General features: G+C 42.8%; 1 protein-coding gene across 14 annotated transcripts in view; it reads right to left on the reverse strand.

Annotated features, from left to right (window-relative positions):
* LOC144122196 (polyamine-transporting ATPase 13A3-like) overlaps positions 1–26003 on the reverse strand; it is a 738347-nt gene that overhangs the window by 428214 nt on the left and 284130 nt on the right. For all 14 annotated transcript variants that reach the window (XR_013312846.1, XR_013312843.1, XR_013312839.1 and 11 more), the window contains exon 15: positions 3884–4031. Coding sequence is in view for 6 of the 14 variants with exons in the window: in XM_077655777.1 (XP_077511903.1) it covers positions 3884–4031 (148 nt within the window). In the remaining 8 variants the exon portion in view is untranslated. The remainder of the gene's footprint in view (positions 1–3883; positions 4032–26003) is intronic.

Below are 26003 nucleotides of genomic sequence, written 5' to 3' on the forward strand. Positions count from 1 at the left end.
GTCGACATTCCTTCTGAACCTCTGGTTTCAATTCGCAGTTCCCTGTTCGTGCCGCGGCAACGACACATCGGACCACGCCATAGCACCGATCTTCAGGGAACGTGCGGTTCAAGCAAGTCGTCTACGTGAACACCACTACAAGGAAATCACCGCGGCATACGACGCTTATCTTGGTGACGTCACTTACTACAGCGCTGGAGTGGCCGGACTGCGTATAAAAGCAAGACGAAAATCCTGCGGCGCTCATTTTGGCAGCAGCGGGGACACGTCGACATTCCTTCTGAACCTCTGGTTTCAATTCGCAGTTCCCTGTTCGTGCCGCGGCAACGATACATCGGACCACGCCATAGCACCGATCTTCAGGGAACGTGCGGTTCAAGCAAGTCGTCTACGTGAACACCACTACAAGGAAATCACCGCGGCATACGACGCTTATCTTGGTGACGTCACTTACTACAGCGCTGGAGTGGCCGGACTGCCTATAAAAGCAAGACGAAAATCCTGCGGCGCTCATTTTGGCAGCAGCGGGGACACGTCGACATTCCTTCTGAACCTCTGGTTTCAATTCGCAGGTTAGTCTTTGGAAATTATTTCTGCAATTTCGCTTGTAACCCACTGTCCTTGCTGCTGCCAAGTGAGTGTCCAATGAGTGTCTAGTGAACATGAGTGACAGTGACGGTGTCTCAGAGTGTCTAGTTTGTGCATCTGAAATAGATGCCGGCGATATATATCTGAGTTGTAGTGAATGTAATTTCAGATATCATATAGGAAAATGCTCTGGTATGCCCGAATCTCAGTTTACTTCTATGAGAGAAACAACTAAGAAAGCATGGCGTTGCCAAACGTGCCGTGTCGGTAAGACTCGAGGTGGGCAGAAAGAAAAGCCTAAATCGGATGTTTCATCGAATACAGCTGGCAAGTGTAGTGTGGAAACGGCTAAATTTTCCATCGCACTTGCAGACATTCAGGCTAAACTTTCAGTCCTTCTAAGTCTAAAGGACACTGTTGACAACATTGACCAGGCCATTCAACTAATGTCTGAGAAGTATGACAAAGTCCTTGCTGACACGGCACGCCACGAAGAAGAAATTAAAGGGCTGAAAAAGAAAGTGCACAAACTTGAGCTTCAAGATCACACAGGGCTGGACTCGGTGAAAGAACAACTAAATGACCTAGAATGGCGCAACCGAAAGCTAAATCTCGAATTCCATGGGATCGAACAAACGGACCAAGAAAATTTATTGCAAAAAGTAAACGATGTGGTGAACACGCTAAAGGTACCAGCACTTGATAAAGATGACCTACTTGCTATTCACCGCCTCCCGACGAAACCCGATAAGATTCCAGGCATCATAGTCCGCTTTGCTCGGCAAGAAACAAGAGACGTCTGGTTTGAAAAACAAAAGGTTCTTCGTGATGCTGAAACTGCTGTCTATCTTGAAGAAAACATAACCAAACAGTGCAGGGAACTACTCATGGCAACAAAAAATGGGCAAAAGACCACAACTTCAAGTTTGTTTGGCACCGTAATGCTAAAATCTACGTCCGGCGGAAAGAGGGGGACAGCGCTTTGCGTATCAAGTCTCAGAATGACCTGCATATGATAGAATCTGCCACGGAGTAAAAGGCCACGGAGTAATGGGGCTTCCCTAGCCGACGCATTTAATGATCACTTCGCTAGCCTCCCAACCCCTCAGCTATCTAGACATACAAAGCTCTCTAATAATCCTCCTTGCCCACACAGCCTATTTCTTAAACCTACTTCAGACGAAGAAATTTCTTCTATATTCTTGAATCTCAAGAATTCACGCAGCTGTGACACTCAAGGTATGCAAATCGAGCCAATAAAATACGTTATTGATTGTATAGCACCTGTACTAACGCACATTTTCAATCTGAGTTTTACTACAGGTACCTTCCCGAAACAGCTTCAAGTAGCGAAAGTGAAACCAATTTATAAAAAAGGAGATCACAATGACCTCGGCAATTACCGTCCCATATCAATTCTGCCAGCGTTCTCTAAAGGATTAGAAAAACTTCTTCTGGTTCGCCTCGTTTCCTTTTTAGATACATTAGACGCATTGTCGAGCGCACAGTACGGGTTTCGGAAACATCGGTCTACCCAATTAGCTCTACTTGATCAAAAGGAGTATATTTTACATAATATCGAAGCAAAAAAACTTGTGTTGGGTGTGTTCATTGATTTCACTAAAGCTTTTGATTACCTGAACAGAACCTTACTCCTCGAAAAGTTGGAATCTTATGGCATTCGCGGAAATGCATGGGAATTAATTAAATCATACCTCTCTCATCGTTGTCAATTTGTTGAGGTCAATGGTCACCCTTCACATTTAATACAAACTCACACTGGAGTTCCTCAAGGGAGTATTCTTGGCCCCCTTTTGTTTAATCTATACTTAAACGATATTGACAGTCTTGATGATCGAGCTAAGTTTGTAATTTACGCCGATGATACTAGCATATTCTTTTCTTCCGATGACAGCACTGAATTGTTTATGATAGCCAACTCTGTACTCGCTAAGGTAGCTGCTTGGGCACAGGAAAATGGCTTGGTAATCAGCATTCCTAAAACAAAAGCGATTGTTTTCCGTCCTAAGACACGACAGATTCCACCTAATTTAACGCTTAGTTTAAATAATACGGAGATAGAAATAGTGAGTGAATTTAAAACGTTGGGAGTGATCTTCACGGAACATATGTCCTGGGACAGACACGTCGATTACATCTCAAGTAAGCTCGCCTCGATTAACGGCATTTTGTACAGACATAGAGATTTCCTCCCTAAAAATATTTTGTTACTCCTATATAATTCCTTGTTTGTCTCTCATTTACAATATTGTAGTCTGGTCTGGGGTACTACTACCCTAACTAACATAAACAAGCTGAGTATATTACAGCGAAGGGTTCTTAGAATTATTACACGCTCTCAATACGATTGTGATATATACTCTGTAATGCAAAACCTTGGCATAATACGTTTTGAAAACATGTACAATTATCACCTGTGCCTTGGGCTTATCAGGGAAAAGAAAGCTAAATGCAATAGTTTAATAAGGTTTGCCGAATTAGCCATAAAAGGTCCATCACGCTACCCCACACGCAATCTCGAGTTTTGGAAAGTGCATTCCTTCCGGACTAATTATGGATTTCAGACACTAAAATATCGAATTCCTAATATACTAAACACATACCTAAAGGATAACATTCATATTCTTGATCTTAAGCCACATGAACTGAAATATTTATTCCTGTAATGTTACCTTTGTGTGTCCTATATATTTTTACTTATACTTAAGCTTTGCCTAATTCAGTTGTCATGAATGCATACATTTGTGAATGCTTTCTTTGTTATGAACTATCAAACAATGTCGCCTTTATGTTGCTGTATTACATTTGTGCGCTCATTTTTACCATTACATTTTTCTTAGATATTAGTATCTAATCTTCCTCCCACTTAGAAACTTGTATTCACTTTTTGTACGAGCAGTACATCCCATACTTTATTATGTATTATTATGTTTTTCATGTACGAGTAGTGCATTCTGTACTTTAATATGTATTATTATGTTTTTCTTCGATGAAAGATATGTCGGGTTGTCGGCGTGTACTGCTGCTGCTTTGTAGGGGACGAGGACTTGTCAAGCTGCTATCGCAGCTTTTTGCCTCGCCTCCCCCATCTTTGATGGAAATAAATGGAATATTATGTACTAATCACCCTGTGCCCGTGGCATATGCACACGTATTCAACGCTGTGAGTGTAATGCTAATATTTCAAATCGAGCAGAAGAGACCACAGTTACAGTACCCGCCGCCCTTTGAACGTATCAACTACCACAATAGAAAAAGACGCGCTGTTTCTCACCCATCGAGTTGCGTGGAACATGCTGAGGTCCAGCGGGTCCCCGATCAACTCTCCGTCCACGGAAGTAAGCGCGTGACACGTTGCCATGGCAACAACCAAGGGGCTGCGAACAGGCATCTGCTGCGGGTTCTCTACTGGCCTGGTAAACCTGCGTCACGCGACGTGAATTGGCGGCGTCAGTCAGCGCCGTAATGACGGCCGAATCCGCACATGTCGAAATCATATGTTACCCACTTTCTGCCGTCTTCGACTCTGCGTACGCCTTAGTTACGGTCAATGCAGAGACTACAAGCGGTCACTCCTCGTGCGTTCGGCCCATTTTATGCTCTGTCTTGTAGTCAACCACCATGCGATGGATTCACCGTCCTAAACGACGGCGTACACGTACTCTTGTTCACCGGACAGCTGTGCAAGTCTTAGGAGGGCAAAGTTGCAGTCCAGTTGGTGACACATGGTAAGAACAATAACCGCAAAGAGAGACGGCGCAGACGCAGGCAAAAACAAAGGGCGGTCTTAGCCGAGTTCCCACTCTTGAACAGTGGACAGAAATCGCTGTTTTCGCTTCAATGCAAGAGGCCCCGAGCAGAAGCCCCTGCCGCTCTCGCATTCCATGCTTCTTCCGATGTGCTCTACTGCGGAGTAGAAGCCCTTTCGCACAGGCGATACGGCTTCTGCTTGCGTGAACAAGCTTTTACACTTGGACAGAGGAACCGACAGCACCAGCGCGGCACAAGAGCTATTCTCAGTGGAAAAAATAATAGAAAACGTCGCAAATGCACAGGTTGCTAAACCTGCATGTAGGCCAGCGTATTCTGCTTGAGTAAATTCATTTTGAAGAAAGAGAAAGCGAGGGCGTGCGCGCCAACATTTTTTTTAGTTACGTATCATTTCACTAATTTAAGCGGTAGAATTCATTGAGCCCTGGCTTAACAAAGCACGTTGAGCTGCACGTTGAATGAAGTGGGAGAGTGGTTCGCGAAGGTAATATCTGAAATTATTTACTCAAAGTATGCGGTAGATCGCTTGCCAGGAGTGTATACATAATGTTTAATTATTCGTTATCAACAGGATAGTTCTAAATTAATGAAAAAAATTAAAATTTATCCGAGAATATGGAGGGCAAACGCTAACGCGCCCGTGTGCTGTGCAATGTAAGTGTACGATAAAGATCCCCAGGTGGTCGAAATCATTCCGGAGCACTACACTACGGCACCTCTTTCTTCCTTTCTTCTTTCACTCCCCTCTTTATCCCTTCCCTTACGGCGCGGTTCAGGTGTCCGCCGATATATGAGACAGATGCTGCGCCATTTCCTTTCACCAAAAACCAATTATTATTATTATTACCCGAGAATACAGATTGGGAAGCAAGACTGATGTTGCTAGCTACAAAGCTCAATCTTTAAGGAGTTTCTTCCATCTTGTAAAATGATCTAATCAAAGTACTGTATTGCATCTTATTCTTTCAGTTATCCAACTCAGCTACCGTGAAAGATGTTTGACCGCAACAAGATTATTGAAATTAGGATAGAAATCATCCGAGGGCTGCTACAGTCAGTGAGAAATTCATCTAATGCTACTAACTTTTTCGATGGTGTTTTATCAGGTTAAGCGCAGTAAACTAAAGAAAAACCATAGTGGTCTCCACATCACCGAACACTAATAAATGTATTAGCAAATGCCTAGCTGAGGCAACATAATTTATAAAAATTAGGCATAAAGCTCCCCATATAGTTAATAAGATTCTGGCGGCAATGTTGCTCCCGTCATTTCCCTAGTATTCATTATAGATTTCGCGGCTTTTCCTGACATCCACCAATTGTAATTCACAGACAGCTCCATCGGTTGTCGGGAAACCAACACTGTAGCTTAGCAACTCATTATAGACTAAAACTAGTAGATGTGGACAGTGGCAGATAACACTTAAAAGGGCATACATATGAAGGAAGTTAACAGCCACAGAAACTAAGGATCATAGGGGGATGTTGATTTTTCTTTTTAATTTGCGTCGTTACTCTTGGGAGACTGATACTGCAATTATTCGATCGCCTAAAAACAACTCATTAGACAGCAGGATTATACACAACCACATGGGATCTGAACCCTCGATTAACGAATGTCGCGCCGCCGCTGTGGCTCAGTGGTTACGGCGCTCGGCTGCTGACCCGAAAAACGCGGGTTCGATCCCGGCCGCGGCGTTCGAATTTCGATGGAGGCGAAATTCTAGAGCCCCGTGTGCTGTGCGATGTCCGTGCACGTAAAAGAACCCCAGGTGGTCGAAATTTCCGGAGCCCTTCACTACGGCGTCCCTCATAGCCTGAGTCGGTTTGGGACGTTAAACCCCATAAAAACCATAAACCCATTAATGAATGTCGCGTCCGGTCCTCAACCAACTGAGCTACGTCGATGGCTGTGCAATGTTGTACTTTTGTACTTTCGGGGGTATTTATGTTGCATGTAGCCTAACCCTGAAAGCATTCACGAGCGCCACCCTCGTCCCTAGCGGCGGGCGTAGTACCTCCTCTATTACCGCGAGTGCCACGTAGAATGTCATCGAACTGTGAGCGCAAAAGCTGTGCGAGAACCGTCTTATGTTACATGTGGCATCAAGACTGCCTGATTCGAGGCCGTCGTTAAGCTATTAGCAGACAACGGAAGGGAAATGAGGGGTCGTTATGACATGCAAATGAAGGAGGGAAACAGCCACCGTGACCAAGGAGCGTAGGCGAATGTTTCTATATAGTTTTTTTTTTAATTTGTGTGGTTACTTGAGGTTCATGCGTAATTATTTCATGGCTTAAAGATAATTGTTTAGAAAGCAAGAAAAAACACAATCCGCCGGCGAGATCCTAGCCCATCTGCTTTCTGAACAAATTTCTTTATTCTTCAATAAATTTAATATTTAATCAAAAATCTTTACACTGTTTATCCCCCATTAAGAAACACCTCAAATGAATAAAAACTGGAAACATTTTATTGCGCTCCTTCATTTCGTAGGCTCTTGGCTACCTTCATACGTATGTGATGACGAGCCAGTCGTTTCCCTTCGCTTGTCTACTTAAAAGAGCGATACGCTGCCCTTTATCGGCCATAATTTCTTTGGGGCAGCCGAAAGCACTTTGCCCAAATTAAGCAATACTGGCATGTGGCCCTTTGAGAAGCGCAGCAGAAAACATTCTTTGTTTACACGGGAATGCCGCTATGTCGTGGCAGTGGCAGGTAGTTGATTAAACATCGGTGGTCTATGATGGTTATAAAAAGAACTATCTATAAAATGACTAGCCTCACCTCCCTAATCATGTTTGAAAAAAGTGCAAATAACTGACGGGGAAAACACACAAAGTCGTCGTTTCTTCCTGCCTTTCCCCCGTCAGTTGTTTGCGCTTTTTTTAAATATGAACTTCAATTAACCAACTCGCACAACTTTCAGTGTTACTTAAGTTAATCATCTACCATAGATAACCCCATCCCATTATGGCCGTCCGCAGCGCGGCCGATGACAGCGCTTTTGTCAGCATAGTTACAGTCTGCTCATTGAAAGCATGTTAAGAAATGATGAAAAGGCACAAAAATTACTCGTTGAGAGAAAAGAAATTAAGGCGTCAAAAGTCTCGTTCAACAAAACTAGCCGTATGCATTGAGTGCAATGCTATTATTAAAGTGTGATTTGTTCGGCTCAGGCGTTTTAAACCATCGGGGAAAAAAGCTCATGCCTCAGCATGACGTCACGCAGCCAGCCTTCGCAGCCTTCCCTCCCCCGGTTTTCGCTCTCCGAGTCAGTCCCTAATGTGTTGGAGTCGGTATGTTTTAGTGCGCGCGTCTGCGAAGGCCATGGATCGGGCGTCTACAGCAAGGAGCTTGATCTACAGTGAGTAGGCGGCGCTAATCCGGGCATGCGCGCGTGCAGTGGCGACCCCACCATCACATTGTGTGACAACAGAGAGACCGGCCCTTTCATTTTGACCTTTCTCTATCTAGGCTTCAAGGTTATCGCAGTGCGCCCCCTGCCGAGTTTATTTAGTGCGATAGCGGCACTCAACTAACGAAGCTGAAAAACCCCAGCTACGTGTGACGGCTTAACCTCTAACGCTTAGCGGAGAGCCAGCGACGGAGGCCTTGCGATGCTGCTCCGTCAATGGCGGGAACCGCACCCTCCCTCCCTACCTCAGTCCCCGCGCGCGGCCGATAAGATTTTGCATGCGGTTGCTATTGAAGCTGTTGGCGGAAGAAAATGACAAGCTCCCCAAAAGGGTTGCACAACTCGAACATTACTCGTGATCAATAATGCGTAAAGAAAATGAGTTCCTGTGACTAAAGGCGACGGTGTTAAAAAAGTGCTGGAGAGCATTGGTAACACCACTGAGTGTCCTATCTACTCTGCTGACTTTGACAAAGTCCATCGTGCAGCCACCAAAAACAAAACTGAGAAAAAACAGTGATTGCTCGCTTTGTGTGTCGGGAGAAGAAAAGTGAATTCGTGCGCAAGGCACGTGAAGCTGACCCAAAGGACCAAATTGGCTTCCCTGTAACTTCATCTTCCTCAATATTTGTGAACGAGCACCTCCCATTTGACAACAAGAAGCTGATTTCCAGGGATAAGCTGCTCAAGAAGGAAATTACTTGGAAGCATTTCTCTACTGACAACTGTCGCATTCGTGCGTGTAAGACTGACGAATGTACGGTCTTCCGTATAAGCTCGGAAAAAGACCTTCAGGCCTTCCGCAGCAGCTCGGAAACAAACCCTTAGGTCTATGCCTTGTTTTGCCACTACATGGCTTATGCCTCAGCTGAGTCCCCCTTGATCATTCCACTGTCTCCTGATGAGCTTCAACATATATTTGCAGGCAGTACTCATTCTCTTACCCATTTCAACGAGCGCAGCCTCTGGAAAACCATGAATCTATAAATATTTTTATCACTTCACTTCGGCACTCGTTTTCCTTCATTTGCATTTCTGAAACATGACTCCAATTCTGACGGCAACCTATTTGGTTTTGCGTCCTATATACCAGAATACTGCGATCGCCCATCCAGCAACCATGGGGGTGCTGCAATTTTTATTTCCCCAGAAATATCATACCAGCCTTGATCAAATCTTGCTCTGAATGCAACGCAATGCGAATCATTTTGGATTGAAGCGAATCATTCACTTTTTTCCGCTGACTGTCGTAAGTTGGTACTCGGCTGCATCTATAATTCCCCTTCATCATCAATCCCTGATTTTCTGTTAGCGCTAGATGCTACATTAAATAAACTTTATTTCGAAAACAAGAATATTATAAATCCCGGAGACATTAATATGAACTTCCAATCAGGGTAAAGATCATACTTTACAATGCGTTAGTACTTTCTCATTTGCAATATTGTAACATAGTGTGGGGCACAACAGACATAACAAATCTTAACAAGATACATCTGCTTCAGAAAAAAGCAGTGAGATGTATTGCCAATGTACCACTCTTTTCTCCCACCAGGAATATTTTTGTAAAGTATGAAATCCTTCCAATATTTGCGTTATATACTTATAGACTACTATCATGTTACAAATCTCACCTAAAACACCCCGACAACCTCATCATTTTGCTTGCACAACTCAGAGAAAACGCCAGCTGCCGTGACACAAGACACAGAGAAATTTGGTTTACCCCAACAACAAGAGCCTATTATATGAATCAATCCTTATGTTATAACCTTCCAATTCTGCTGAACAGATTAAACGAAGAAAATTTTGACATAACCCGGAAATCAAAACAAGAAATTCGGGAATACTGTCGGGAGAATTCTTTTCCTTGAGAATTTCGGATGCAATCTTTCTGATTATTATGCACCATTCTTTGTATGATTATCTATGACCTTTTCATCGCATAGCATTTTATTTTGTCATTTTTGCATGATGTGCATAGGTGGCCTGCGAAGTGTTGATTTATTTACTTTTGCTTTGTATGTATGTATGTTTGTTGTATGTATAGCCGTCGCTTTTCCTCCTGTACTGCCGGGTATGTAAAGGAGCCGGGACCATTGTCAAGCTGTCGCCACAGCTTTTAGTCCCGGCTCCTCCTTTGTAAGAAATGAATAAACTTCAACTTCAACTTCAACTTTTTAAAATAAGGAAAACACTTAGGTTGTTTACTATATTAACTTTTTATGTGCTTACGGTTTAAGTTGTTTAAGTGTTTCAGGTACCGATGCATCAGATGCTGCAGCCAGATATATCCTGACTGAATCTTCCTCGTTAATCGACCATATCCTTACCAATATTTCGCACTCACCCTACTCAGGGGTCATTGAACTCGATCGGGTACGAATGAATCATAAGTGCTGCAACCAGATGTACCCACTGTAGATCTTCCTCGTTAATTAGCCATATCCTTACTAATATTTCACCCTCACCCTACTCACGTGTCTATGAACTCGGCATAACGAATTATTTTCCTATTTTCATTACGCACGGTGAAGTTTCCCGTCCCTCGTGTTAAGTTTTCTACATTTCCAGGCTTAATAGCGAATAATTTGTTAGTGCTATCATAATACAGACTGGTCTCCGTGATTCGCATCGAGCTATTCGGAGCGAGCAATGGAATGTTTGTGCCGGTTTTTTTTCATCTGTGTATCTGAGAGTACAACATCAGTAAAGTGAAGAAAGAATTATAAATTTCCCCACAATCCATGGCTGACACAGTTTATTAGGCTGTGTGCGGCACCAAGAAAATTTATTTAAAAAACCCAAAAAGCAACCTTTTATTGCTTGTTTAGCTCGGCGCTACAGAAACTACGCTACTGTCCCAATAACCTACTGAAACAAGTGAGAAATACATAAAAATGGCAATAAGACTAAAGAGCAGTGGAAACTTTTGAGTGACATCCTCAAACTGCCCAGTGCAAACAGCCCTCTCACTGAAACTAATTTCGATGGTACAGTCTACACTGAGCCATACGACATTACGAATGCCTTTAGTGACTTCCATTCTGCACATCAATATAGTCGTCTAGTTAGCTCAGAAATAAACATAAAGCGCTCTAAACAATCTTTTTTTCTTATTTTTCTTTCCCCTTGTGAAATCGAACTGCTGATTACCGGCCTCAAGAACACTGGCCCTGGTTTACATAAGATATCCTCCCGCCACCTTAAACTTGTAGCCAATGTGGTTTCTGAACCACTTTGTCGTGTTATTAATCTCATCCTAAAGACAGGTGTCTTCTTGCTTGCCTCAAAACAGCTAAGGTAATCCCAGTGTTCAAGAAAGGAGACAGACGAATTATTTCTTACTATCGACCCATATATATTTTATCTTTTCTCAGTAAGATCACTGAGCAATTGATAGTTCGAAAGCTTAAACAATTACCTAGATAAAGTTAAGATGAATTCCCCCCATCAGTTTGGTTTTCGATCTGCCAGCTCGACTAACTTAGCTCTGATCTCTTTCACTGATTTTATCAAGCAAGGTATTGCTAATATTGAATTTATTGGCTCTGTCTTTTTAGATTTCACAAAAGCTGTTTATATGATTAATCACACCATACTGCTTAAAAAACTCGAATTTTATGGAATTACAGGTCCCGTGTCGCGACTGCTGGAAAGCTATTTGGAAGATCGTCAACAAATAATCAAAATTAGTGGAAGATTCTCAGAAGCTAAAACTATTAACCAATGTGTTCTTCAGGGCTCTATTTTAGGACCATTACTATTCATACTATATATTAATGACATTCTTAAATCTATTAGTGCAACTCAGTGTGCCTTAAATGCTGACGACACTAACTTGTCATTATCTAATACGTCCATAGATGATCTGACCCTTGAACTGAATGCCGTTCTAAGTAATGTAGCCAAATGGTGTACTGATAATCAGTTAGGGATTAATCCCGCTAAAACGAAATTCATAGTCTTCAAAAGTAGCCAGAAAGTTCTTTCTTGTCCTCCTACGTTAACCCTTTGTTCTTGTAATGTTCCGGCTCCTGATAACACCAACTTTCTCGGCGGTATTCTTGATTCAGCTCCTGAATTTTCCGTCCATATCGCTCATAAAAAAATCCTTGTTTGGCATCAGGGGCCTAATTAAGGCGCGTCATAGTTTCCATGCAACCTACTGCTATCTTTGCATTATGCTTTCATACATAGTCACATAAGTTATGGGATTATTGCATGGGGAAATACTTGTCATTGTCATTTATCGTCTCTGCAACACTTACATAACCAGGCCACCCGCGCTATTAACCGTATTCCTTTCTCTACTAATGCTCGTTCTTTATTGCAAGATATTACCAGTCCACCAGCTTTTCCAGTATCGCCTTGCAATCATGTTGTTTAGGTTACTACATAGCACCCTACATTTTCAGTTTGTAGGGTGCTATGTAGTTGTCCTGCTGATCAAGTACAACCCTACCAGATTTGCAGAAAAAAACAATTTTCTGCTCTCCAAAGTCCATACCGGTTATGGTAAGACGACGGCGTCTTTCTAAGCAATTTCACTTCGGAATACATTGTTGCCCACTCTAAACACATCAATTTCCTTGCCTGCATTCAATAATAAGCTCAAGATATTTTTGTTGGAAAGCTGATGTTTTATTCTCTTATATGTATATTACCTGCGTTATCGTGCTTCTAGACTTTTTGTGGTGAAGTATTCAGTTTTTATTTTCTATATTTTATTATTATTCATCAACTGTGCTGTAATCATTTCTTGTATTATTGATCTATCGACGGTCTCGGTACAGTCTTTGACTACGGGACCCTCGTTTGTGCACTTATGATCTTTTGTGTATATTCTGGGACCAATAACAAGTCATTTTAACACAAGAATTGGCTGAAGTGGTCTCCCGAAGTCCTACTCGGTGTAACTACTTTAAAAAACAATGCCATTTTTTTCCTCCATGCAGAAACCTGCCGGCCACTAGAGCAACGCAGTTTGAATACAATGTGGCGCCACCGACACCTCTGGTCTTTGTTTTAAAAGTGAAAATATAAATTGTTGCCGTTACCACATGTTCTCCTCTTGCTGTTCGCATGATAGCAAAAAATTCACAAGAACAAGAATGTCGAAATGCCTTTTAATTCGAAGCTATTAGATATGTTATGGGCAAGCACATAATACAGAGCAAGTGTATATTACAGACATTTGTTTATAGTTACCACATTTCAATTCTATCCCGATTTCAATTTTCGAATCATTACAGCTGTTAACCAGTTGGTTGATAATAAACTTTTGCTTAACTGACGCACCGAAGATAATAAAAAGATGATGAAATAGCATTTAGGAAAGGCTTTTCGTATACGGTCGGCGCCGTGCGACGAATTTACATGGGTGTTAAGTAAGAGTAAAAACACCCTTTTACGACTACAAAGCACTAGGTCGCGTATTGTGGCAGCAGGCGGGAACTGGACAAATTTTGGAGCAAACTGTTACCATAAAGATTCGTTCGCTGCAGACTTTATTTCTGAGAGGAAGTGGCAAAAAGACTTCTTGGCACGGTCAGTCGTAGTGACTGAACAGAGACCAACGTTTGAAACAATGTAATTTGACTTTTAGGCCTTGGAACGGCCGAATATATATATATATATATATATATATATATATATATATATATATATATATATATATATATATATATATATATATATATATATATATATATATATATATATTATTCGTCCTTACGAACGCCACGCTCGGGGATAGCGTTTGCATTTGTTTCCCTTTTCGTTCAACACAGCGTTTTAAATACTCATCGAGAAAATAAGAAAATCGCAGGTTCCTCACAGTTTGATTAGGTGTTCACAGGCCTACTTACGCAATAGGCCCCAGTCTGTGCATTATGCGGGGTTTAGATCTGCTGGTAAGATGTGTTGCCTAGAGTTCCTCAATTGACTGCGCCCTTATTATTTTAATTTATATCAAGACTATTGCCGACACGGTCAATGACAGTGTGGAAGTAAAATATTTTTGGCAACCGCTGTGTTATGGGCATTTTTATATACAGTGCTTAATAAAAAACCTTTGTTGAATCAGACCTTTTATAAATTTCCTGAGTCCTGTGAGTGGAAGCGTATGATGTTTAATTTTGCTAAAACTGTTATGTCGGTAAGGTGAATGAAAAGGCTTCTGATTACAAATGCCACATGCGGGAGGAGCCTAATATCTTTTCTTCAGCTGTTAAATATATATGGTTTAAAATTATAGACCAATTCGATTGGGACATGTATATTTACAACGTTAGCATTAAGTCATTTATTGAGGTTTATTTTCTTCGGCAAAAGTTGAAAGGCTCTACTTAAGGCTTAAACCTTGAAGCACACCGCTCTCTAGTCACACCTGTTCTCGGGTATGGGTGCATAGTATGCGCCCTGTACTATGCCAAGGATATCGTCGAACTGGAGTGTATCCAGCACCTCATTGCCAGATTTATTCTGTATGATTATCGGGAAACTTCATCGATCAATTATATGCTCAGACAGCTCAACTTCGAACCCCTTCACATACGTCGTCAAGCTTCCGGGCTGAAATTCTTTTATCCGCTTTATCGCAACTCTTCAAGTTTGTCATACGTACATTTTGGCTGCATCCCAGAGATCAAGCAGACTGAACCACTTCAAGGTAATTCGCGTATATTTTTCCATGACCTATCATTTTCGGAAATCTTACTTTCTTCGCACAACGCACCGGGGAAACTGTTTGCCACCATTGACTTTTCAATCTCCAGATAAAAAATTCATTGCTAAATTTTTACTGACTGCAGAGCATGTGACCCTCTTCGGCTTGGGCAGCGCTGCTGTCTGCAGCATTTTTAAACAAATAAATAGCGTACAACGTTAACTATTAAAGCCCAGGTTCCATCCTTTGTGTAGTAGTAGCCATCAACATTATCGTTCAGCGTACGCGATCACGTGACCACACTGTGCAGACAACCTTTTCCTTGCAATAACTTCGTCAATATGCGATGGCACGCATGGTCGCCACAAGACGGCGCCTCAGAGGGAAAAAAGATAGCAGAAATTACTGCACGGTACAGCATCCTGCGCGCCAGCTAGTAGAAGCCGCAGCAGTTATATAAAATTCGCCAGGCACGAACAGGTACATCACTCGCGTCGCGGGAAGGCCAGTGATGCAGCCGAGATGGAGTGTCGTGCTCGGAATGCTGCACGTGTGCGGGACGCCAGAGCGACAAACGATCACGGGACGCTGCTCGCAGAGGCGTCGCACTACAATACGAGGAATGAAGAGGAGAACCAGTCAAGGAGACACACTTTCGTCAATGCTATACACCGCTTCTTTACAGGGGGTATTCCGAGGCCGAAATTCGGAACAGTTGGGGATAAGAGTTTATGGAGAATACCTAAACAATCTGCGATTCGCTGATGACATTGCCTTGCTGAGTCACTCAGCAGGTGAACTGCAAATCATGATCAATGAGTTAGACAGGCGGAGCAGAACGATGGGTATAAAAATTAGCATGCAGAAAACCTAAGTAAAGTAATGTACCAAAGTAATGTTGCGACACAGCGCTTGTGTTGTGCACCTCTTCTTCGTCCGTCGTCTCTGTTCGCGCTGTATTTTCCTTTAAAATGAACATAACCCAACTAGCCAAACTTTCCATCCTACTAATGTACAACAGTCTAGAAAGGAAACAGCAGTCCACAACTGTTAATGACCAGCTGGAAGTTATAAAGGAATACGTCTACTTAGGCAGGTAATGGCAGCTGATCCAGATCATGAGAGGGAAATAACTAGAAGGATAAGAATAGAGTGGAGCGCATATGGCAGGTCCCCTCAGATCGTGAATGGCTGTTGACCAATATCCCTCAAGAGAAAAGTATACAACAGCTGTACCTTAGCGGCGCTACCCTATGGGGCGAAACGTGGAGATTAAGAAAAAGGGTTCAGCTTAAGTTTAAAGACAGCGCAGCGAGCCTTGGAAATTAATATGATAGGTGTAACGTTAAGAGACCTGAAATAGATGAATCTTAGTGCTTTCTTTTGCACGCCGCCTTCGATGCGATTTATATCTACTTGGGTGCGCGGATCCCAAAGAAGGTCTGCATATTCCAGAAATGGGCGTACTAATGCAGTGTAGGCTGTTAACTTTGTTTTATTTGTGCAGTACTTTAGACGATTTCTTAACAGCCAAAGCCTGTTGGACGCCTTTGAAACCAAATGCCCGGTGTGCGAGCTCCAGCTTAAGTTACTGCTAAATACAACCGCCAGGTATTTGTATTCATTTACATGAGAAATGGCTGTGCCGTTAATTTTTTTGTGTAATTAGGAACATGCTTCTTGCGTGTAATAGTCATTTTTGCACACTTTGAGGTGTTTAAAGACATTTCCCAGGACAGACAGCACTTCGAAACCTCTGACAGGTAGTCGTGTAGTATACAATGATCGTCAGCATTTTGAATAGGTAGGTATACAACGCAGTCGTCTGCGAAAAAACGGCATAGCAATGGGGAATCGAAACTCAACTCATCTAAATAAATAAGGAACAGAAGTGGAGCAAGCATGGAGCCTTGGGGGACTCCCGAAAGAACTGAAGCTGGCGGAAAATTGGAACCGGAGATCTGGACGTACTGGTGCCGTTCAGAAAGGTAGGAGTCAAGCCACTGAACAAGACGCTGATTTTGCAGCAGATGTCGGAGCTTTACCATCGTCTTAGGGTGCGAAACACGATCAAAGGCCTTCGTGAAATCTAGAAATATTGCGTCCATTTGTCCACTGTTATCAAGGCATGCCAAGAATTCATTGGTTGTGTTAATTAGCTGTGTTACAGTGGACAGGCCACGACAAAACACATGCTGGCTACTAGAAAAGAAGTTGCTACTTTCTGAAAAAAGAAATCAAGTGCTTGAAAATGAAGTGCTCCATAATCTTACCCGAAGTTTATAATAGTGAAACTGGCCTGTAGATACGTACACAAAATTTTTCGCCGGATTTGTGTATGGGGCTAACCTTTGCAACCTTCCAGTCAGCTGGAACTTCAGAATTTAAAAGGCGCTCATTGTAAGTGACCACAAGGTATTTAGCACACCATTCTGCGTAGCGGGAGAGAAACCTTTTTGGGATGGCACCTGGTCCAGGATACTTTCTTGCGTATAAATTAAGCAGGGCAGCAACAACTCCTTCGACAGATATTAGCAAGCCTGACAAGATACGGCACGGAGACTGAAATTCAAGGGTGTACCTACTATCCGCTGCAAACACTGAAGAAAAGATTGATTTAATCTTTCTGAACAGGAGTGTGACTGACTGTACGGTATCAGTAGACACTGGTATTTCTGATCACCATGTCGTAAACTTGTCCTTTCGGATAGGAAATCGACAAGGCCATAAGCACCAACCTGTTCGTATTGTGAAAAAGTTTTCACAAGCCAATGACCAACCCATTTTGGACACTCTGTGGCATTTCTCCGATATCTATGTGGTCATGTAAAATCATTATGGAAGTAATTCATGGAAACTGCGCAATTCTTACACGAAAATCATGCATCAAACAGGCGTGTCCAAACTAACAAAAAGAACCAATGGATGACACGAAAAATTATTCATATCCATCGCAAGCTAAAACGTGCCAAACGTAGCGGTCATTTCAATAGCACCCATCAAGGCCTTAAAACTGCGCTAGCCTCCCACTTCTCCGAAGCAAAAGCAAAATACTTCACTCATTCACTCCCGAGCTTTTAAAAGGATTGACATGTGAAGTTCTGGCACTAACCCCAGCGAAACTTAAAATGAGCCGAGTAAGTTATCTGTTAATAATTGCATTTCGCATGACCCGTCCATTATTGACAACTGCTTTAATCAGTACTTCCACTCTGATTTCACCGCTGCACACGATTGCGTCCATTTTGATTATTCCATTCCGGGTCTATTACCTGATTTCATTACCTGCGAAGGTGTTTCTAACATACTACTCAGCCTTAAAGTAAAGACCTCTGTTGGTCCTGATAATGTACCTAACGTATTTCTATGTCACTATGCGGAACCCCTGGCCCATATTCTTACTCATCTGTTCTAGTTATCATTTCAGTACAATGGTCTTCCTCGCGATTGGCGAATGGCCGAGTCATTCCGGTTTTCAAAAAAGGTGACCGGCTTGATGTTGGAGACTATCGTCCAATTTCATTAACCTCCAGTATGTGAAAACTCAGGAACACATCGTGTCTAACTTTATAATCGCATTTCTCGAAAAACGCAATATTTTGTCGTGTTTCCAGCATTTATTTCGGAAAGGTCTTTAAACTGTTGCTCCACTGGTAACTACAATCCACGACGTAGCATCCTGTCTTGAAAAGGCCGAGCAAACAGACAAGATATTTGTTGTCTTCAGAAAAGCGTTCGATCGCGTCTCACGTAGCAAACTAGTCCTAAAGCTTCAGAACATTGGTCTTTCTCTACCGATGGTACCTACCTCAGGAACCGAAAACAGTTCATCCACGTCAATGGCTGCTCCTCTGGAATTCTACCGGTTGGCTCTGGGGTCCCTCAGGGAAGTGTCCTTGGCCCTGTGTTATTCTTGACATACATTATTGACATCTTTGCCTCAGTTGGCGTCGCATCTGTTAGTATAAGGCTATCTGCAGATGACTGTATTCTATTCAAAACTATTCGTTGTACCGATGACCAAAGTGCTTAGAACAATGACCTTAATGATGTGCACCAGTGGTGTAGCCTTTGGTGTATGGACTATGGTCTATGGAGAAAATTCGTCATTCTTCGCGTAAATAACAAGGAAACTCCGTTTCAGTTTTTATAATAAATTAACGAATATCAAATAATTCAGGTCGACGAGTATAAATACGTAGGTGTGACGATAAGTAATACCTTGAACTGGACCAGCCACATTAACAAAACCTGTGCATAAGCCTTTAGGAAACCAGGTGTTCTTCCTTGAAAATTAAGATCAGCCCCTTCCCATGTTAAGCTGCTTGCATTCAATACCCTAATCAGACCTCAGCTGGAGTATGCTTGTGTAGTATGGGACCGTTACTTGAAGAAAAACGTAACTAAGCTTGAAATGATAGAGAGAAAAGCAGTTCGCTTGATATTCAATACATATGGTACATTAGATTCACTATCGTCTCTGATGAATGCTAACAACATTTTGACGTTAGAAAGCAGACGAATTAATTCCACGCTGCAGTTTCTGTACCTGCTCAGCAATCACCAACTAGGTATCAATCCACAATTGTTCACTCATCCACGTGTGAGTCATCAAACTCGGCGCTTCCACCATCACAACCTGGAACCAGTTTTTGCACGTACTAACAGCTTTAAAAATTCTTCTTTTCCGTGCACTCTTACCCAGTGGAATGCACTTCCAAGAGATGTTTTTTTCCGCTGATAATGTAACAGTTTTTGAAGAACGTGCACGAAGAACCCCGGGTTGATTTTTTTGCTTCTGTGATTGCCGATTCATTTTTTCCCCTTCTACTGTATATCCCGTGTTTTCACTGCACCCTGTTCGTTTTATATTTTTGATTGCTTGTGAATGGTGGCGCTGAAATGCATTTTCTTGTGACCTGTATTGCCCTTCCTGCTTGATCTTCAGTGACTGCAGAATGTTTCAAATAAATAAAATAAATAAATATGACTACACAGTCGCCTACAAAAGCGGTCGCCGGCACATTGACGCGGACTGTCTTTCGTGGTTGCTCGTTCCTGAGACGTAGTCTAACATCGATAATTTCGACCACTGCGTCGCATCAGTGTCACCGTTTTTTCTTATTTCACTACATTCGAAGCGGAACAGCAGAAAGATTCAACCCTACGGTCTCTTCTTGCGGAGGCTGAAGACTCTTCCGGTGCAAACCACTTCTGATCGCGAGATGATCCCCTATGGAAGAAAAACTATCCTTCACAGGCAAACGCTTCCCCCTGGCAGTTCCGAAGAGCCTGTACACCTGTCTTGCAGGCCATGTCCTACGACCCCACAACTGGACATCCTACGTTGGCACAAACTCTCCACCGTACCCACGCCCGCTTCTATTGGCCGAAAATGGGGGCCACGACTTAACGGTACGTCGCCAGCTGCACTGCGCACCAACAATACAAGCGCCCTAGTAACGTTCCATCTGGTCAGTTTCATCCTGTGACACCACCTGCCACACCGTTCGAGCAAGTGGCCATAAATTTCTTGGCCCCTTTCCAAAATCCTGTCATGGGAGCCATTGGATAGGGGTTTGCGTTGATTACCTTACTCAGTATAGGGAGACGGCAGTCATACCCTCGTCTACAGCATATCATGTGTCCTATTTTATGCTGCGCTCTATAACTCTCCGCCATGGACCCCCAAAATTTATCATCAGTGACATTGGTCGGCAGTTCACCGCTGATGTCATGGAGCAGCTTCTCCGTTTTTTCGCATCGCCTTTTCGCCATTCCTCGCCTTGTCGTCCCCAGACGAATGGGCTAACTGAGCGCACGAACCAAACGATCACCAACATGCTTTCAATGTACGTTGATTCAAAACACAAAAACTTTGACAGCGTCCTGCCGTTCATCACCTATGCTTTCAATACCGCGCGCCGTGCGACTACGTGAGACCCTTGTTTTTTTGCTATATGGTCGCCCTCCACGCTACACCCTGGACACCATGCTACCATTTTCTTCCGATCCTCATTAAGATCATTCCATCGCCGAGGCACTGCTCTGTATCGCCGAAGAAGCCCGGCGCCATGCCCGCATTCGTATCCTCGCCTCCCAAGATCGATCCAAAGCGCACTACGATGCCCACCGCCGTCGCGGCAGTTACAGCCCCGGTGGTTTGGTTTGTTTGCGGCGGCCTGCCAGAAAACGGGGATTGCCCCTGAAGCTGCTGTGCCACTATGATGGACCCTAAGTCATTATTGAGCAAATTAGCGAGCTCAATTGCAGCATAGCGCATCTCATGGCAAGCGGCCGTCGTTCTGCATGAAGTGACACGTTGGCCGCTGAAGCCCTACCATTCGCGCGGTGCTTTATAACTCGCCCTGCGGGCTTCGGCTGAGTAGGGGATAGTATGACGCTATTCAAGAGGCGATCCCTATTCTATTTGGTCAGCATCGCTGACTACGCAGCAGATAAAAGATTATCCGCGTTTCTTGTAAAGCAAGTCATTATCTCCTCCTGTCAGTATGGTTTTCAGGAAAACAAACCAACCGATCAATCATTAGTATGCCTTAAGGGTAAAATAATTGAAAATATTGAGCAACGAATGCGAACAATCGGGTTGCTCTATTTTATTTATTTATTTATTTTATTTACAAATACTGGTGTCTCGGAAGGAAGACATAGCAGCAGTGGGTACATACATTAGTAAAAACAAATAAAATGGGTAGCATAGAAATAGATAACATAGCAGTATTAAAAACAGATCAACAGGTCAAATTGTTAGGCAACTGAACAACGAACTCTTCAATTGGCAATGCGCGAAGTGAGCCGTCCAATCGATTCCAAATTTCAACATTTAGCGGGAAAAAAGAAAATTTAAAGCAGCCTATATGTGGTTTGAAAGGAACAGTGTTTAATGGGTGGTTCCGTCGGGTTGCACGTGCGCTTGAGGACACAAAAGAGAAGGGTGCCTGAATGCGAAATGACGTGTGAACGATCTTGTGCAGCATGATGATGTGTTCACGTGTGCACATATGTTCTAACGTTTGCAAAGTAAAAGTGTGCATATATGAAGAAGGTGAAAAGTTGCAATCGTACAGGGCAAAGATGAATCGTATTGCTTTTTTTGAACTGATTCTAAACCGTCAATGTTGCGCACGTGATGAGGGGACCAAACAGTTGAGGCGTACTCCAGCATCGGTCGAAGTAATGATTGGTAAGCAGTTAATATATATTCCATCGTGGCATTTTTTAAGGTTCGTTTGGGACAGCCAAGTTTGCGAAGTGCTTTCCCAAAAATGTTATTAATATGAGCATTTCATTTTAAGTTATGTTAAAAAATAACACCCAAGTATCTGAACTCGCTGACATAGGCCAAGTAGTTGCCGTTATTACTGTAAGAGAAATGCAGCGGATTCTTTTTGTTACCGAAGGTCATTGCAACTGTTTTAGTGAAATTAATTTTCAATTGCCATGCGTTACTCCATTCACAGAACAATGAAAACATTTTGTTTAGTTCCTGTTGATCATGGGCGTTAGCAACGTTGCTACAAAGCACGCAGTCATCGGCATATAAGCGTAACTTCACTGCGGTGTCATTAATGACGTTTGCGACATAATTAATAAAAATTACAAATAATACAGGACCAAGCACCAATCCTTGGGGCACACCTGAAGTTACAGTGACTGACGATGACTCTGCATGGTTGAAAGCGACGAACTGGGATCTTAAGTGTAAGTAGTCGATTATCCAGTCGAGTAACTTATTGCCGTTAAATATGGTACGTAGTTTACGAAGAAGCTTGTTATGCCAGACAATGTCAAATGCTTTGGAATAATCTATAAATATTGCATCGATTTGATCGCAGTTTTTCAATGCGGAAGCTATGTCGTCAGTAAATTCAATGAGCTGAGTGACGGTGGAAAAACCAGATCGAAAACCGTGCTGACAGTGGGACAGTAGATAATGACAAGTAAAGTACTGAACAATGCGCTTGTGAATAATGTGCTCAAGAAGCTTGCAGCAAGTGGAAATTAGAGAGATCAGTCGGTAATTACTAATTTGTTGTTTATCGCCAGATTTAAACACCGGGATCACACTGGCAATTTTCCAAGCCTGAGGAACGGAGGATGTGTCCAGTGATTTATTGAAAATGACTGTAAAATACCGGCAATCTCTTCCGAGTACCTCTTCAAGAACATATTAGGTATGACATCTGGTCCCGTACTTTTAGTTGTGTCAATTTTTAATAATAGATTGTGAACCCCAGCGCAACTAACTTCGAGGTTGAGTAACTGGTGTTCCGAGCTATGAGTGAAAGGAGGATTGTTACCATCATCAAGATGGATGAAGAGTGAAAGTAGCTATTAAAGGCTTCAGAAATCGTTACGGGATCAGAGCAAGGCTGATGGTTGAAAATGAAGGACACAGAGTCATGGGAAAGGGGTAATATTGTTTTCCAGAATTTCCATGGGTTTTCTTTCATGAAGGTTGACAGTGTTGTGTTGAAGTAAAAGTGTTTCACTTCTGTAATTTTTGTTTTTAGCTCAGATGTGAGTGAAAGAAGTAGTGAGTCGCGGTTTTTGTTTTGTGACCGGCTGCGCTTGCGCATACGCTTGATGCGTCTTATGAGATGAATTATGTCTCTTGTGTACCACGGATGCTTGGGGTTATGTTTCACACATTTTGTGGGGACGAACTGAAGCACACAGCTATGTACTAAGCTGTGAAACTGCTCTAACAAAGCATCAAGACCGCACGTTTCACTGCCAGTCACGAAATCTCCGAAAGACGACTCTAGCAGTTAAACAATAGCATGGCCGTTGGCACGGGTAAAATCTGCAACCATATTGAATGTCGGCTTATGGGGCTTACAAACGACGTTAAATTGCACGAAAGCACCCTTGTGATCTGAGAGTCCGTCGACTACGTCACACTGAAAACCGCACTGTAGCAACTGTTCATTAACAAAAACAAGCGCAAGAACAGTTTACTCGAGTTGGACATTCAACCACTTGTGTTAAATCAAATGATATAGTCATATTAATTAGGGATTCACAGACAGCCTTGTCACGACCTGTTGAAATTAACGAGTTCCAATCGATACATGGAGTATTAAAATCACCTGTAATGATAATTTTATAATTGTGGAGCCTGTGTTCCGCTATGTAATCTGTAATGTACGAGAAAATGTTTTCAGAACCGGGCGGTCGGTATACAGCACACACAACTGTCACGAAACCAGAGATGTTTATCCGGCACCAAACAGACTTAGTATTCGGAAGTTCTGGCAATATAAAAATTTCAATGCCTTTTCTAATAAAAAAAGCTACACCCCCTCCTTTAGCGAACTGCCTGTCGTTTCTGATAACCGTGTTAACAGGAGGCAAAAATTCTACATCTGAAATAGAGGTGTCCAACCATGTTTCTGTTACTCAAATAATTGACGGACTGTAGCACTCTACAAGCCAATTGAAATCTTCAACCTTATTGAGCAAGCTTCGAGCATTTATGTTCTAAAGAGTTAGTTTCTGCTCATCAATGAGTCACTGTGTGTTCGCAGGCACTGCAGCACGTGGAGCCTTAACAATCCTTTTGCAAACATCATCCCAAGTGTAAAGAACACTGTCGACTATCAGGGAATCGTACTGCAATCTATACTTATCTGCTTCTTTGCGGATATCAACCGAATTGTCCCATAGAGCCTTTCGAAATTGCCGTACACGCGCAGAAAAGCCTTCACTAATGTACGTATCAGATCCTTTTAGTTTTCTGGAGTTTTTAAGGATATAAATTTTGGTTCTAAAGTCTAGCAGGTTAAAAATTACAGGTCTCGTCTTTTCATTTCTTTGCGTGCCAAGCCTGTGACAGCGTTCAATACCTTCACATTGAATTCCAAGTTTGGAAGACAGCAGCTCCGATACAGAATCTAATAGCTCATATTACAAACGAAAACGTAGCATATGGACGGGACGTAGAAGGGCGAAGACAGGACGATTGCTACACTTACAACTGAATAGAATGAAATGCGACAGTAAACCACTCCCCCTCCCAAAGCAACAACACGCATGCGCATAACATAAAACAAGGTAAAAACAAACTGATAATCTTAAAACGTGTGGAAAAAGATAAAACAGGAGAAAAGAGAAAGAGCGATAGATAATAAAAGGTGCTAAGAGAACTCTAGGGAAATTGGCTAGGGAAATCTTGAAAGCCCAGGAAATTTCGAAATGTAGTGAAGGTACGTGCATTAGCACCCCATCTGTGTATCTGATGGAGAAGGAATTGAAGTTTTTAAAACGCACTTGAGTTTTCTTAGCACCTTTTATTATCTATCGCTCTTTCTCTTTTCTCCTTTTTTATCTTTTTCCACACGCTTTAAGATTATCAGTTTGTTTTTACCTTGTTTTATGTTATGCGCATGCGTGTTGTTGCTCTGCGATGGGGTGTGGTTTACTGTTGAATTTCATTCATTTCAGTTGTAAGTGTAGCAATCGTCCTGTCTTCGCCCTTCTACGTACCGTTCATATGCTACGTTTTCGTTTATAATATGTCTGACCAACTGGCCCCTCAGTATACTCTGTTAAGCTAATAGCTCCTCAGAAGTTTCTGTTGATCGCTCCTTCAAGCCGCAGATGATTAAATTGTTCCTACGGGATCGGTTTTCCAGGTCATCGTTTTTGCGGTCAAGTTTGGTGATGACATCTTTAAGCTTCTCAACGGTTTTCTCAAGATCATGAACGCGCTGAAGAGCGTCGTTTGCAGTTGAAGCCAACGACTCTATGTGCGTAATACGCTGTTCAAAAGAAGTCATTCTAGAGTGGAGCGCGGTAAGCTCTGTGCAGATTCGTGCTTGTCCGGCTAACAGTTCTGTTAGCATTTCCTCTGACTTTGGGCCTGGATTAGTCTCGACATCGCCAGACAGTTGCAACGAAATTCTTAATGAATGCAGTACACAATAAAAAATACACAGACAGTGCTGAGGGCCTGGCAGCAGCAATAAGAAACGATTATCGCGACTATAACATTTGAAAGCGTAATTGTGACCCTACCTGCAAAATGTAGCACACATGTTTCCAAGAACTGTTTGCCATGTCGCTGCCAGACCCACTGAAGAGGATTGGCCGGTGCGTCGCTTTTATGTCCGTCGGGTCCGTGTCGATGACGTTCCGGTGTTGTGCCATGAGCAATTGAGACAGGCGAGATCGACGGGATATGAGGCTGTGGATGCATTGCCATCTATGGGATGACAGCAAGAACTGAATGGAGGGGCAGTTTCCGCGAAGGAAGCTTTAAGAAGAAACGTTGCTCAGGAAGTATGGGCCAGCGATGCTTGCGGCTATCTGCAAAATGAAGCACGCATGTTTCCAAGAACCGTTTGCCACGCCGCTGCCAGACCCACTGAAGAGCATTGGCCGGTGCGTCGCTTTTATGTCCCGTCGGGTCCGTGTCGATGACGTTCCGGTGTTGTGCCACGCACAGTTGAGACAGGCGAGATCGACAGGATATGAGGCTCTGGATGCATTGCATCTATGGGATGACAGCA

This window comes from Amblyomma americanum, chromosome 2 (genome assembly GCF_052857255.1).
Source record: "Amblyomma americanum isolate KBUSLIRL-KWMA chromosome 2, ASM5285725v1, whole genome shotgun sequence".
Classification (NCBI taxonomy): Eukaryota; Metazoa; Arthropoda; class Arachnida; order Ixodida; family Ixodidae; genus Amblyomma; species Amblyomma americanum.